This window comes from Muntiacus reevesi, chromosome 4, assembly GCF_963930625.1.
Source record: "Muntiacus reevesi chromosome 4, mMunRee1.1, whole genome shotgun sequence".
NCBI lineage: Eukaryota > Metazoa > Chordata > Mammalia > Artiodactyla > Cervidae > Muntiacus > Muntiacus reevesi.
Window position 1 is genome coordinate 66403639 of NC_089252.1, and position 16573 is coordinate 66420211.

Below are 16573 nucleotides of genomic sequence, written 5' to 3' on the forward strand. Positions count from 1 at the left end.
ATGGGGCTTCCCAGGTGGTGCTCATGGTAAGGAACCCACCTGCCAATGCAGGAGGTGTGAGCAAGGATTTGATCTCTGAGTCAGGAAGATCCCCTGGAGGAGGGCATGGCAACCCACTCCAGTATTCTTGCCTGGGAAATCCCATGGACAGAGGAGCCTGCTGGGGCTACAGTCCACGGGGTCACACAGAGTCAGACATGACTGAAGCAAGTCAGAATGCATGCACTTTTTAATGCCATCCTACAAATCTCTACTATGCTATAATGTCTGAAATATTTCCTTTAAAGAACTATACTAATGGGTTATAGAAACTCCTCACTGGGGATTCCCCACCTGGCTCTGATGACGTGGCACCCTCGCCGCCAATGAGGGCAGCAAGTGTCCTGCACGTGCTCTCCAGGCGAGTCCCACACATGGAGCTTTCTCTCCTGCCACCCCCTTTTATGTCACCGATCTTGTGTTCTGGCCACAATGCCTTCCTCGGGACATGAGGATAAGAGAACTACAAATAAATTAAGGCAGAATATGACACTGAATGTTAAAATATAAGCTTCACAACAACCTGGGGATGTGCAAGCAGACACCAGAGTAAAAACTGTTAGTGGGTGGCTGGTATGTTATCAACAGACAGCAGCCTCACCAAGCACTTCGTGGCTGGAGATCCATTATTAACTGTAAACAATTTGGGAAAAAAACACAAACCACAAAGGAATATGCCATTAGGCCCCCAAATGCAGAGAGCTTGACTCAGCCCAACTATTCACACCAAGGCATTCCCCTAGGGGGTGGAGGGTGAGGTTTCCTTCCACTTTTGAATCCTGTGACCCCTCCACTACACGATGAAAAGATGCCTCTGTGTTTTGCACACGGCAGAAGCTCCAGAATAGCTGACCCAGTGCCTGGCACATAGTAGGGCCTCCATAAAACATTGCCTGAATGAGTAAATGGATGAATGAATATTTTTCAGAGTTTCCATCTTTGCTCTCTTCCTTGTTCCTTTTCAGGAATCCAGATCCTCCTTTATAAGACCCCTTGAGGAGAGAGAAGCATGCGGGCACAGCCATCACAGATGTTCTCCAGATCACTGACGCACCTTCAGCCACAGTGGGAAACAAACCCCAGCGCTGAGACATTGACCACTAGGAAGAGACAATGCTTTTGAAGGCAATGGTAGGCTTTGAGACCGATGCGTCTGCTGTGGTAAAAGCAAATATTGGCAGGCAGCTATAACCCACAGTAAGCAAATTCACTAAAGATGAGACTTCAGCAGGATACATAGTATATTTCACCTGTGTAGCCTGCAATCAAGTATATGTTGTTGTTGCTGTTATTAGTATTATTAGCATAAATTTTCCCTCTTCTCAATCTGGCCTGCAACCTAAATACTCCAGAGGATTTAATTACACAAAAGCATGAGTTACTCCAATTTCCCCTAAATCCATTCCAAAGAACAAATCCTTTAATATACACTGCAGGTAAAATGCCATCCCCAAGTGAAGTAACTAATCCAGGGTAAAAGCTCTGTTGGCCTCATAAATTACTTCAAGGGGGAAAAAAAGCATTAAAGGTGATTGTGCAACACACAACCCAAACGCTATCACCAGCAAGGCACCAGCCAGGTGCCATTAACAAGGCAATTAGCAGGACCTGAAATCAGATTCAGTCCTCTCTGTCTCCTCTTTGGCACTCTACCTACATCCTTTTCAGCTTTCAAGAATTGACACTGGGGCTATTTTGGGAAATAAAAGGATTCAAAAGTTAAGGTGCAACTTCCTCTAACACAGTAGTAGACTCCAAGGAAACTCTGGGGAAAGTTCTCTGCCTACAATATCAACTCAGTTTCCTTACTTAGGAAGTCACCCTTCGCCTGCAACGCAGGAGACCCTGGTACAATCCCTGGATCGGGAAGATCCTCTGGAGAAGGAAATGCCTACCCACTCCAGTATTCTTATCTGAAGATGTTCACGGAAAGAGGAGCCTGGAGGGCTACAGTTCGTGGGGTAGCAAAGAGTCCGGACACAACTGATCCACTAACACTTTGTCCTAGTAGAGCTTCATGTAAATAATTGCCTGCAGTTTCAGCTGGAGACAATCTGAAACTTACACAGGGAGAGACCACCAAGTACTCTAGTAACTAGCAGAGATAAGCAAGAGCTCCGGGGATGTGATGGAAATCTCGCAAGCATCTTTAAGAACCACAAGACCTCATATTCAAGGACAATTAAGGACCTGACACAGATCTCATCAACAAACTCTCAAAAGTCCCATTCTCCCGGCGTGGATACTGGTATTTTTGACTTGTTTTTGAAAAACTACACACACACACACACACACACACATACACACATGTACACATAAACGGCAGTACCCCATCTGCTCCTTTCAAGCGTTCCTTACTACAGCGGTCCACACACACCGAGACCCCTTGCCCTGACACCCCTCCTTCCACGTGTCCCAACTGGGAGAGCAGAGTGAGCAGGGAACTTCAGGAAACACTTTAAGGGAGAAAATAACTTAAACAGCGAACTGCCCATTTCGAAAGGGGAGAGAGTGTCAAAGAAAAAACAGCACTAAACTTCCGTCGCAGAGACTGGAGCCTCTCGGCCACCAACTGGGCGGGGGGCTAGCTCGCACCCCGGAAACTGCCGAGGATAACTGGCTGATTTCTGGGGGTGGTGGCGTCTTTAAACAACAAAGTTTTAAATGAACTAGGATGTAGACAGAATTGCTGTGACGGGGCCGGCTCTCGCGTACAGGCATCACGCACGCCCCCTGCCCCCCAACGCTCAGTCCTTCTCCAAGGGTGCGGGAAGCCGCTAGCCCAGGGCCCGGGGACCAGCGCGCTCGCCGGCGGCTCCAGTCCCTGCAGGTGCCAAGGCTCTGCTTCCTTCCCCGCCACTGCGATGTGGGCCCGGGGTGGAGTCGCGGCGCACCTAGGGGAGCGGGGACGCGGGGTGGGCCCGGGTGCCGAGGCCGCCCCGGCTCGCCGGCGGCCCGATCGCGCGCGCGCACTCTCACACACCGAGCGGCGCGCAGGCAGGGGCGGGAGGCGGGCGCGTTACCTGTTCTGCCAGCCCTGGAGGAGGTTGGTGTATTTGCTGAGCACGCCCTCGAGCGCCGGCTCCCTCCGCCGGCTGCTGCCCCCGCACGGGCTAGCGGCTACCGAGCCCGGGCTGCTGCGGCTGCCCCCGCCTCCGAGCCCGGCGGCCGCCGACCTGCCGGAGACCCCCCGGCCAGCCAGGGAGCAGGAGGGCGAGGAGCCCGCCGAGGTGGCGCGGCTGCTGCTTCGGCTGCTGCTGTTGCTGCCCCCGCCGCTGTCTGCGCCCTGGGCCGCCCTCTCCATGGTCCGTGCGCGCCCGGGACGCGGGGGCCCGCCGCGGTGGAGGCCCCGGCGCTGGGGCTCCTGGCGCGGCGGCGGCGGCGGCTACAGCTCCCGGAGCCCGGGCCGCGCGTGGCTGCTCCAAATCCCCGGGAAACGCCTGACTCATACAGGAGGAAGAGAAGGAGGAGGCGAGGAGCGCTGGGAAGGAAGCCAAAGGGGCTGGATGCAGCTGCGGCCGCCCCTCCCCCGTCGCGGCCCGGCCCCTCCCTCCGCACTAGTTTCCCTGGCAAGTTCGGAGCGGGTGGCCGCTTCGGCCAGCCCTCCTCCAGGTCTTCCTTCTCTGATTTCCAGTCCCCGGGGCCGCTCAGGCCCGGGGCTCGGGGCGCTCTAGGAGCCGATCCGCACGGTGGGCACGCCCGGAATCCACACCCTGCCGCCCCCTCTCGATGGGAAGGTGAGAAAGGGAATCTCCGCGCGTCACTCCCCACCCCCGCCGCCACCTCGGGACCTGGCGCGAGGAGCGGCCCCACCCACTGGGTCCACCCGGATATGGACCCGCCCGGCCTCACACCGGTCACACGCAACTCCTCTCCGTCTTCCGCACCGAGCCTGGGCCGGACACATGTACACGGCCACCTGGACATCGACCTCGCTGGCCGAGCCGAGGAGCAGGGCTAGGAGGTCCTCGGGGCTCTCCTGCGCGTCTGGGAGGGGAGGGGAGAAGAGGGCAGGTAAACTCGCCCGGGGCGTTTTCACCCATTGGAGTTTGTGACGAATGCACAGTGGACACCCGGGCTGGGACTTGAGTGGGGCAAGAGTACTCGGATTCCTGCAAGCGCCTCCTTCTATTGAGCGTCCTGGACGCAGCTCTGACCTCACCCTAACCCCCACACTGATGGACACGCGTAAACATACCTGGTGTTATCAAGACAGCGGCCGCACTTGGGAACCAGAGGCTCCAAAATGCGTAAGACGGCACTGAAAGCAGGAGAGATCACAGATATCTCCAGAGCAAAGGATTCTGTGTATTGGCTGTCACTTCTGCCCTCGCCCCCAGTGAAGGCACACGTTGCTGCAGCTGGGGTTCTAAATCTAAAGTTGAGTTGGTGCTCTTCTGCAAAATTAGATGGGTTACACTCTCCACTGCACTCATCATTTTTGTGCATATAAATATCCAATGCAATCTGGAAGTTTCTAAAAATTACCTAGAAAAGAGCTTTGAGGATCTTACCCACCCCCAACACACACACACACACACACACACACACACGAAAACAAAAAGATTAATAGGTGGTCCCTATCTACAAACTCATAACACAGGTAAATAATTCAACAGTTAGAAAATTACTAAATGGAATAGAGTCAGCTCTCATGGGGCCAGTTCTCCAAGTCTGACCCTTTTCTAGCTCCGTATCCTTCCAGGAAGCTTTCAGAGGTGGTTCAGTTTTAGAAATTTTCATGGAGAAGCTTCTGGGGCTGATGAGACATGGTTATGCCCCAAATAAATTACAATCCCAACTGCCCACACAGTATAAAAAGAAATAACCCTCCCCATCCCCCCCTGCCCCCCAGAGACTGCATGGTAGAAAGGACCAAACTTTGAAACCAGACAGGGCTGAATTCAAATCTATGACCTTGATCAAGTGACCTCTTTAAGCCTTAGTCTTCTCACCTGCAAAATGGAACTAATGTTACTAGTGGTTGGGATGAGAATGTTTATTTGGTTCAAAGAACCACCTTTTCCCATGAGAGGAATATATTCCCTCTACATGAACCTCAGGCTTGGCCACGGAATTCTTTTGGTCAGTGGACTGTGAACAGATGTAATAGATGCTACATCCAAACATAAGTCTAAGAGCCATCATGTGGTTCCACCATCTTTCTCCCCCTCCTGCTAGGGGAGCAGCATGTCTCAGTTCAAGGCTGTCCTTCAGATTGGGTCCTGGATTAAGGAAATGTGTGACAGAGGTGAAGCCAGTTAGCTTTGACTGCCCACATGCACAAAATCTTTGCTGTCAGCCGTTTAGATTTCAGGAACCATTTTGTTACCACAGCATAACATTGCCTGAGCCAGCTGGTCTGTGTGTGAGTGTGTGAAGCCCTTCATTGACGTGAGGACAGGGAAGCGGGCACATGCTGAACAATGTGTCCATCATTACATCCCCAAACAGCACCCCTCATGGGGGCCTGCCACCTGAGGGTCCAGCTACAAGCGGGGAGGTGCCATCATCCTATTTCATATCACTGAACCTCAGCCACCACCATTTCATCCTATCCAGTCCACCTGTGACTGGATGAGCCATTGCAGCCAAGTCTCACTTTGGACTAAAAAATGGAGACCCTTGAGACAGCCCAGTTGCAGGAGAGAGGAGCTACTGCTGAAAGGAGTAGTCCAGGCCTGTGTCCTAGTCTGTGCAGGCTGCTGGAACAGAAAACTACAGACTGGGAGCTTAGAAACGATGGAAATGTATCTCTTTTAAGAGTTGTGGAATTTGGAAGTCCACGATCAAAGAGCCAGCACAGTCAGGTTCTGCTGAGAACCCTCTTGCAGGCTTCAGACTTATTGTGTCCTCACGTGGCGGAGAGGGCTGGGGAGCTCTGTGGGGTCTCTTTTACAAGAGCACTGACCCCACCCTCATGAACTAAGCACCCCCCAAAGGCCCCACCACCTCCTCATAGCATCTCACTGGGCATTGGCATTCCAGCGTAGGCATTTGAGGGGACACAGGTATCAGACCATAGCAGGGGATGCACCGAGAGCAGGCCAGCTGTGTGGGATCAGACATGGTCGAGGAGGTAAGGTAGTGGCAGGAGGTGAATGGAACAGATGTGCTGCAAGAAGAAGCAAGACCACGACCAAGACGGGCGCACGCATGTCCCCGCTCTGCGCTGCCTCTTCACCAGGCTTGAGCCTCTCGCCCATGGGACTGGGCTTTTTGTTATTATTGTTTTTGGGGGGGCTTCCCTGGTAGCTCAGTAGGTAAAGAATCTGCCTGCAGCGCAGGAGACCCAGGTTCGATCCCTGGGTTGGGAATATCCATTGGCGAAGGAAATGGCAACCCACTCCAGTATTCTTGCCTGGAAAATCCCATGGACAGAGAAGCCTGGCGGGCTATAGTCCATGGGATTGCAAGAGTCAGACAAGACTTATCGACTAAACCACCATAGTTGATTTACAATGCTGTGTTAGTTTCAGGTGATTCAGTTTTACATATATATATTCTTTTTTGCATTCTTTCCATTATGGTTTATTACAGTATATTGAATATTGTTCCCTGTGCTACACAGTAGGACCTAGTTGTTTATCTATTTTATTGATTTGTGTTAATTAATTTATTAATAAATTTATTATTATATTAAAATTTTTTGGCACATAGTTGCTTTATAATGCTGTGGTAGTTTCTGCAGTACAGCATGTTTGTCTGTCTTATACATAGTAGTTTGTATCCGCTAACCCTGAACTCCTAGTTTATTCCTTTCCCACTCCGTTTTCCCTTTGGTTACCATAAATGTTTTATGTCTTTGAGTCTTTCTATTTCATAAATAGGTTCATTTGTATCATATTTAGATTCCACATATAAGTGATATCATATGATATTTGCCTTTGTCTGACTTATTTCACTGAGTATGATTACCTCTAGGTCAATCCATGTTGCTGCAGATGGCACTGTTTCATTTATGGCTGAGTAACATTCATGTGTGTGTGTGTGTGTGTGTGTGTGTGTGTGTGTGTGTGTGTGTACCATGTCTTTCTCTCCATTCATCTGCTGATGGACGTTTAAGTTGCTTCCACATCTTGGCTATTGTGAATGGTGCTGCTATTAACATTGGGGTACATGTAACTTTTCAAATTAGAGTTTTCTCCAGATATGTGCCCAGGAGTGGGATTCTTGGATCATTGGAGTTTTAAACAAAAAGTCACTTCTTCCAAAAAGTTTTCTTGACCCACTATAGTGTAACAAATTGAGAAAAGATACCTGCAGAATTCTTTTCATGTGAGAAAAACAGCTTGAGAACGAAAGACAATAAATTGGTAAAAATACCTGTAAAGCTTACAACCCAAAACAAGGACTTATTTCCTTAACTTACCCAGATTGCATAAATCATTAAGCAAAATACAAATGTAAATAGAACAACTGGAAATCTAACAGCCATCTTGGGCCATTGAAGACTTTGGGAATGGAAGCCATACATGATTGGAACAAAAAGACAAACACCACACCTCTTCAAATAATAAGCAGAAACAGTCGCCACCAGCAGGGAACCGAATACTCTAGCTTCTCCACATGGCCCCAGCGAGCTGGTCTGGAGTTTCCAGTAATTGTTTTCAGAGCCTCTCCTCTAGCTGGGACTATCATTCTTGCCAGTGGCACATAAAGTCTTAGGAGAATGTTCATGGACCAGCAAGAGTAGGTAGTCACTAGACGTTAACAGCATTGGAAATCAACCATACTTCAATCAAACAAATTTGAAAAAATAAAGAGTAGATAGTCACTGACATCGTCGGTCAGATGGCATAAATGAAGCCACAAGTGGAGAGGAATTTGTCATAGCCAGATGACCCTCTGTTTCAACTTGCTCACATTTGTGTTAGCAACAACTGATCTAATATGTTCTCTGTACTGAGTAATAACAAGAATAGCTAATATTTATTGAGCAGCTACCATGTGCCAGGCACTGTGCCAAGTGTGTTATACACAGTGACTTGTTAATCTTCACAACAACCACAAGAGTTGCATACATACTGCTCCTGTGTTACAGGTGGAGAAAAACTGAATCAAAGAAATGTTAAGCAACACCCCCCTATAATGGAAAAGAATCTAATAATATATATAATATATACATAGTAAAACTTAGTCACTTTGCTGCATGCCTGAAAGTAACACAACATTGTAAATCAAGTATTAATATATTTCAATTAAAACTTTTAACCAAAAACTTAGGGACTTCCCTGGTGGTCCGGTGGTTAAGAATTCACCTTCCAATGTAGGGGACATGGGTTCAATCCCTGGTCCAGAAACTAAGATCCCAATGCCCAGGAACAGCTAAGCCCTGCACCACAACTAAGGCTTCTCACCACAACGAAGAACCTGAGTGCCGCAACTAAGACCCAGTACGGCCAAAAATTAATAAATAAGACTATTAAACAATAAGAAAGATACACCAAAACATTTAAGAATTTAACAAAATATGTTTACAATATCTGGCTTAAACCACTTTAAAAAAAGAAAAAGATCCCCCCACCTTGCTGGAGCTAGAATTTGAGCCCAGACAGTTTGGCTAGTGAGCCTGAGTTCTTTACCACTGAACTGTTCCACTTGCTTCATAATGGATCCAGTCTCCTTTCTTCTGCTTAATGAAACCGCTGAAAGTAGAGCTCAGGGCCTGGAATCCCATTTCCTGCTATGTACTTTTGTTCATGATAGGAGAATTGACTCTCCTATCACCATTGGGAACAAAAGCAGGGCGGGAGCTTGGGCCCCTAGCACCTAGCTAAGGCCTGCATATGTAGTAATCCTCAGTAAATGTTTATTGTTTGATGAAGGAAGCCTGATTTTACTGCGGAAGAAACAAACTCAAAAAGGAGCCAAGGGGCTTGCCTGGCAGTCCAGCGGCTGAGACTCAGCGCTTGTGCTGCGGGGGGCTCGACCCTGCGGGGGTCTAAGGTGGCACGAGCAGCAGGGTGTAACCGAAGAAGAAAAGGAGGAGCCAGGACTAACCCTGCACCCAGGTCTCCGGATGCCAAGTCCACTCTTCTCGCAAACACAGCCTGCTGCCTGGGCTTCAGCTCCGGTGTGTCCACACAGCGTCACCATCTGGCGGGAAGATGAGAACACCCCGGTGAGGGAGGGACAGTCCGTCACCCTGTAAACCAAGCAGCTCCCTAAGGACCACCCTGAGGGTTCCGTCCGGGAAAATCAGATTACTGCAAGGGTCACACGCAGCTTAGCAGTACAGCCATATACACATTATATTGACATTTTTCCAAAATGGAAATCATGTCATTTTGATGATTGATTTATTAAAATGGATGTTCATTTGTAAAGATTCATATACACAAAGATACATTGTGGAAACTGAAGTATACCTGTAACACCTCCCCAGAGGAAACCCCTGTTAATAATTTATATGTATATTCTTCCAGACATTTCTCTATGCAGAAATACAGCTACAGACTGTCTTACTCAAAAACACATTCATCCTGGGAATTCCCTGGCAGTCTGGTGGTTAGGACTCTGGGCTTCCACTGCAGGGGGGCTGGATTGGATCCCTGGTTGGGAAACTAAGATCTTGCAAGCCACACAGTGTGGCCAAATAAATAAATAAAGGCTCAGGCAATGGCAGCCCACTCCAGTACTCTTGCCTGGAAAATCCCATGAACAGAGGAGCCTGGTAGGCTGTAGTCCATGGGGTCGCGAAGAGTCAGACACGACTGAGCGACTTCACTTTCACTTTTCACTTTCATGCATTGGAGAAGGAAATGGCAACCCACTCCAGTGTTCTTGCCTGGAGAATCCCAGGGACGGGGGAGCCTGGTGGGCTGCCGTCTATGGGGTCGCACAGAGTCAGACATGACTGACATGACTTAGCAGCAGCAGCATACTGTAAAATATATGATTTCTAATGTGCTTCGTTGACTAAAGTATATGATATAGAGAGGTCCCTTTAGAGCTCTATCATCTATATGTATCACCTACACATCAGCTATATATTTGTAAAAGTTTCAGAGTATTACTCTGTATGTGTGCACACTCATTTTAACATCCCATTAGTGAGGCACTCCATAGTGTTTCAAACTTTTGCTATTATAAAAAATGTTCCTAAAATAACCTTGTACGTTAGTTAAATTATTTCCTTAGAGTAAGATACTGGAATTGTAATGACTGGATCAAACTGCCTATTATAAACATGGCTCATGTATGACGAAATTCTCCCAGAAAGTCTGAATCAGTTTTCACTCTGCTGCTCCTGTCCGGATCTCCTCGAGTGTCTGAGCAACGGCTGAATGGTCTGGGTTGCCATGGCTGAGACAGCTGGGTTCTCTCCCTTCACCAGGGTCCTTCATTCTCTGGGAACCTCACCTGGGCTTGTTCTCGGGGTACGGAGAGGGTTCCAGACAGAGGAAGCGTGCAGAGCCTCTGGAAGCCTGGTCTGGGGACTGGCACAGGGTCACTTCTGTCGAATTTCCACAAAGGTGCCGACTTCCCGAGACATCCAGGGAGGGGTCCACATGGCGACATTCCAGGTTCCCATGGTAACTTAAAGGAGAACTTGCACCATGTCCACATCCCTTCAGGTCCTACAAGTAAAAGAGGACGATATCTTCATATCCCTTACAGCAGGAACCCACAGAAAGCTGTTCTTCCTCAGACCCTTAGAAAATCAAAAAAGGTGCATGGAAAATCAACAGTTTCTTTAAAAACAAAAAACAGTGCTGGAACAATTGGACATTTGTATGCCAAAAAATCAAGGAACCCATACTTCACACTTTATTCAAAAATGATAGCAATCAAAAACTAAAAGGTGAAACATAAAACCATTAACTTTTAAAAGAAAGCATAGGATGGGCTTCCCTGGCAGTCCAGTGTTTAACAATCCAGCTGTTAATGCAGGATATTCGGGTTTGATCCCTGGTCTGAGAAGATTCCACATACTGGAGAGCAGCTAAACCGAGGGAGCACAACTCCTGAGCCCGCACGCCACAGCTGCGGAAGCCCAGGCCCCTAGAGCCTGTGTTCCACAAGAAAAGCCACTGCAATGAGAAGCCCGCGCACCGCAATAAACAGTAGCTCGGGGCAACTAGAGAAAGCCTGCGCCACGCCATGAAGACCCAGTGCAGCCAAAAGTAAATAAATAAAATTTTTAAAAAGGAAAAGTATAGAAGAAATCTTTATGAACTGGGGTTAGGAAAACAGCAAAGTCGCGTTATCTTTTGTGAAGAGGGAAGGTCGATGGGGAGGCAGAACCAAGGGTTTGGAGGAGGAGTCGGGGACCACGAAAGATTATTCCCAGGTCTAGAGATGCAATCAGGGAACTTGAAACGGGATTACAACTTGTTGACTGGATTCTAAAATCGCCATGGACCACTGGTTGCTCCCTGCCTCCCATTCGCCGTTTTTGAACAGGAGTATCAGAGGAGTTATCCCGTGTCTGGTGTCTGTTGACCACTGCGGAGGAGGGCGAGGGCAGACAACCTTTCTCCAGGCGCACAGCTTGCAGGAATGAACTCAAGGAGCTGATCTTAAGGAGCTACCCTGAGCACCCTCTCCTTTACCAGACCCAACTCAGAGGACACGATTCTGGGCTTCAAGCTGGTGTAGTGATGGAAGGAGAGTCTTGGAGGCCCTTAAGTGCATGCGTGTGTTCTGCATGTGGGAGGAATATAAATAACTTGTGGCCAGACTATAGTGGTTTCAAAGAGATGTCTACAAATTCTGTAATAATAGGCTTCCTGGTGGTCCAGTGGCTAAGACTCCACACGCCCAATACAGGGGGCCCAGGTTCAATCCCTGGTCATGGAACTAGATCCCACATGCCACAACCAAGACCCAGCACAGCTAAATAAAACCATATATATTTTTTTAATTCTGTGATACTCTCTCAAGAGGTGGAGCTTAATTCCTCTCCCCTTGGGTGTGGAATGGACTTAGTGACCCATTTCTAGTGCAGAAAACATTGGCAGAAGTGATTAGCCATCAAGTCCAAGGTTATGTTATAAAGAGGCAGTGGTTCCTTTTCTTAGGTGAATGTTCTCTCTGCCCCTCTCATCACTCACACTAGAGAAGCCAGCTGCCGTGTCAGAAGGACACCCAGGAAGCCGACAGAGAGGAATGAAAGCATGCCAGCTACCATGTGAGTCATCTTGGAAGCAGGTCTTTGGAGGCCAGCTGACCGCCACATGAGTGACCTTGGAAGTAGGTCCTCCCTGGCCAAGCCTCAGGACGAGTATAGCCCTGACAGGCAGCTGGGCGGCAACCTCACGAGAGACCCTGAGCCAGAACTACCCAGCGAAGCCACTTCCAGATTCCTGACCTTCAGAAACTGAGAGACAAGAAGACTTTTTACTCTAAGCCACCAAATTTGGGATAATTTGTTACCCAGCAGTAGATAACTATGACAGATGGATACCTTGAAACTTGTCATTTTCTGATGTTTATCTCTGTGTTTCCTTCTTGCTACCGTTGACCAAATTTTCCGTATCCTGAAGCTATGAAGCGGGGAAAATAACAGAATTCAGGGAGACTAAAAGAAAAAAAAAAAAAAAGATATATCAGTGGCAAAAACATAGACACACAGAAAAATGCAACAGAATAGAAAATCTAGGAATAGTACCGCAGAATAGCCAATTGACTTTTGACAGAAGTGCAAGCGCAATTCAGTGGTGGTTTCCATATTAGTCTCCTGTTTCTGCCATAAAATATTACCACAAGCTTAGTGGCTTTAAAACGACACAAAATTATTACAGCCATCAGAAATCAAAAACTGGGTCTTACTGGCTATAATGAAGGTACTGGCAGACAGGAGCATGTTTTTTTCTGAAGGCTCTGGGAGAGAATCAGTTCCCTGCCTTCTCCAGCTTCTAGGGGTCCCTGTATTCCTTGGCTCGTGGCCCTTCACAGCAGTGGCCTCACACCCATCTCTGCTTCTGACGTTTCACTTCCCTCTGACTCTGAATCTCCTGTGTCCCTCTTGCAAGCATCCTTGTGGTTACACTGAGCCTCCCTGGGTGATGTTTTCAACAAACGATGCTGGAACAACTGAGCATTCATACGCAAAAAATATATATATGAAACCTACCTACATCTTACACAAAAGTTAACTCAACATGGATCATAAGCCAAAGTGTGGAAGGTTAAACTTTTAAACTTTAGAAAGAAAATATAGGAGAAATCTTTGTGAACCTGGATCAGGAAAATAGTTCTTAGACACCACATGGAAAGCACAATCTACAGTTAAAAATTGAAAATTTGACTTTATCAGAAAAAAGTTTGCTCTGCAAAGACACTGATAAGGGAACTTCCCTGGTGGTCCAGGGGCTAAGACTCCTCGCTCCCAATGCAGGGGACACAGGCTCAATCCCTGGTCAGGGATTAGATCCCACATGCCGCAACTAGGAGTTTGCGTGCTGTAACTAAAAGATCCCACATCCTGCAACTAAGACCTGGCACAGCCAAATAAATAAATATATTTAAAAAAAAAAAAAAAAAAAAGGCACTACTAAGAAAATCAAAGGACAAGCCACAAGCTGGGAAAAATATTTGCAAGTCACATACATATCCAAGAAAGGACTTGTCTCCAGAATATGTAAAGAATTCTCAAAATGTAGAACTAAGAAAATAAACATTATTTTTTAAATGGTGAAAGATTTTAATAATCATCAAATAAGACATACAGATAGCAAATAAGCACATAAAGAGATGCTCAACATCATTAGTCATCGTTAGTTGCTCAGTAACGTCCAACTCTTTGTCACCCCATGAACAGGGCCTGCCAGGATTCCCTGTCCATGGAATTCTCTAGGCAAGAATACTGGAGTGGGTAGCCATTTCCTTCTCCAGGGGATCTTCCTGACCCAAGGATCAAATCCCAGTCTCCCCCACTGCAGGCAGATTCTTTACCATCTGAGCCACCAAGGAAGCCCATTAGTCATTAGGGAATTGCAAATTAAAACTACAGTGATATACTACATACCTATTAGCATGGCACACACACACACATTCACACCACAGAAAGCTAGTGATCCCAAGTGCTAGTGAAGAATTAGAGCAACTGGAATGCTTGTACATTGCTGGTGAGAATGGCACCGCCACTTTGAAAAACACTTTGGCAGTTTTTTCTAAAGCTACACTTACCAAGTGAAATAAGACAGAGAAAGACAAAGACTGTATGATTTCACTCATATGTGTAATAAATTTTCACATATTGAGTTATAGGGATGTCAAGTGAACATAAAATAAAAATAAAACATGAGTTCACTTACATTTTATGCTGACTGAAATAACCTGTTTTGGAATACTAACCATACATTGTACATTTTCTTTAATTACTAAAGGAAAGGGCATCTTGACTAGAATTAAAGAATGCCCATGTTAAAAAGAAAGATTAAATACCTCCTTTGCAGGGACGCAAATGCTGGTTCTCCTTTGGTGATAAGACTTGCCTCCGAGGCGCCAAGGCCATGCAGACTCACTGGGCACATACTGATCTGCTTTTGTGAAACCTTGAAGGAATGTATCCCTGACTTGTTTGATGCTCTTTGTTCTGACAAGACATAAAACTGTGCTTAAAACCCCTGCTTCTCCAGAGCAGTTTCTCAGAGTTATCTCAGAGTCTGTTTTCCGGGCTATAGTCCTCAGTTTGGTTAAATAAAACTCTTTTCTATTCCTATTATAGATTGCTTATTGGTTACTGTCAACAACATGTGTAATATATATTTAAAAAAACTAACAAACAGCAGGGTTCTACTATACAGCACAGAGAGCTACATTCAGTATCCTATGATAACCATAATAGAAAAGAATATTTTAAAAAAGAATGTGTATCTATGTATAACTGAATCACTTTGCTGTACAGCAGAAATTAACACAACACTGTAAACCAGCTACACTTCAATAAAAGAATTGACTTTAAAAACTAACAAATAAAACAAAATGCATGAATAAATCAAACCAAACCAAAACAAACACATGGATACAGAGAAGAGAGTAATGGCCACCATGGCGGGAAGCGGGGGCTGGAAGAGAGGGTGAAATGGGTAAACAGGATGGAAACCAAATTTCTGGTGGTGAGCACATCTAAGGCATTCAGAAGTCAAAATATAATGTTGCCTACATGAAATATATGATATTATAAATTGATGTTATCTAAAAAATAAACACATACATAAATAAGCAAGTAAAAGAACAAGAAAAACAACATACAACCTGGTTGTCCACTTTGGATATTTATCTCGGTGTAACAAAACTCTATGTTCACAATAAAACCTCTAGATGAATGTTCACTGCTGCTTTATTTATAAGCATCAAAACATGGAAGCAACCCAAATATCCCTCAACTGGGGAATGAACTGAAAACAAAACCAAACTGATACTTTCATACAAGGAACAACTACTCAGCAATAAGGGAGAGCAATTATTGATCCCTGCAACCGCACAAGTGAATCTCAAATGCATTATATACCAAGAGAAAGAAACCAGACTCACATACTGTGATCCCATTTGTAGGACATTCTGGAAAAGTCTAAACTATAGGGACAAGGAACAGATCAGTGGTTGCCAAGAGGTAGGGGTGGAGCCAGGGTCTGGCTACAAAGAGGTAGCTAGAGAGAATTTTTCTGGAGAGAGCTGGGGTGGTGGAACTGCTCTTTATGAGGATTGGTGGTGGATACAAGAACTCTATGCACTTGTCAAAGCTCATAGACTGTCCACCAAAAAAAGAGTGAATTTTATTAAATGTAAAAGTTTCAAACACATTTTTTAAAAGAAGGAAAAAAGATATATGAGGTCAAGGGTCACCCTCATATTGGGGAATATGTTCTCTATGTCGGGGAATATGTTCTCTATGTCAGAGAACAGAAGGACAAATGGATGAAAGGAAGGCTAGATGATGGATGGATGGGTGGAAGGAATGAAGGAAGAATGGGTGGATGGATGGATGGATGTCTGTCTACGGGCATATTTATTAGCTGCTCAAATTGTTAGGTTGCCCAGGTAATAATCCTCAGACCTTTTAGGAAGGAGTGCCAGTGTCTTTCCTACACACTATCCTTAGTTTACAGTACAGTGAGTGTCTGAGGATAAATGAGATACCAAATGTGAAAATCCTTTATAAATTGAAAATTCAATACAAATGCCTGCTGTGTTAGTGCTAAAGAAAGAAACAATCTAGATATTCATTTTTTCTGCAACAATGTTGAGGCTCCTGAAGGGCCACGAAACAAATACCCCAGGTTAAAAAATCCATAGAAAGATGCAGTGATATGAAGGGGGTGTGATGAATGCTGAGGGCACTTGGAGTAGAAAGCCACAATCAATGACTGTCCATGACATCCCTTTCAACTCGCTTCCTGACACAATGCTCTATGGAGGATGAAGCCAATCTTAGCATTTTCTTGAAAAGGAAGATGAAACCCAGAAGGAGGAAGAGACTTTCCCAGGGTCACACTGTGAGATGGTGATAGAATTAGAGGCCCAGTCTCCTGCTGAATGTTCTTTACTGGAGTCATTTCAATTCAGTTTTATTAATAAGTGG

The 16573-nt window shown here is 46.2% G+C and overlaps 1 protein-coding gene across 1 annotated transcript in view; it reads right to left on the bottom strand.

Moving 5' to 3' along the window:
• Nucleotides 1-3945, bottom strand: part of OSBPL10 (oxysterol binding protein like 10) — a 311518-nt gene extending 307573 nt beyond the window's left edge. The window contains exon 1 of the mRNA XM_065932925.1: nt 3063-3945. Within this exon, the coding sequence (XP_065788997.1) occupies nt 3063-3343 (281 nt within the window). The 5' untranslated portion in view covers nt 3344-3945. The remainder of the gene's footprint in view (nt 1-3062) is intronic.
• Between the last annotated feature and the right edge of the window lie 12628 nt (nt 3946-16573).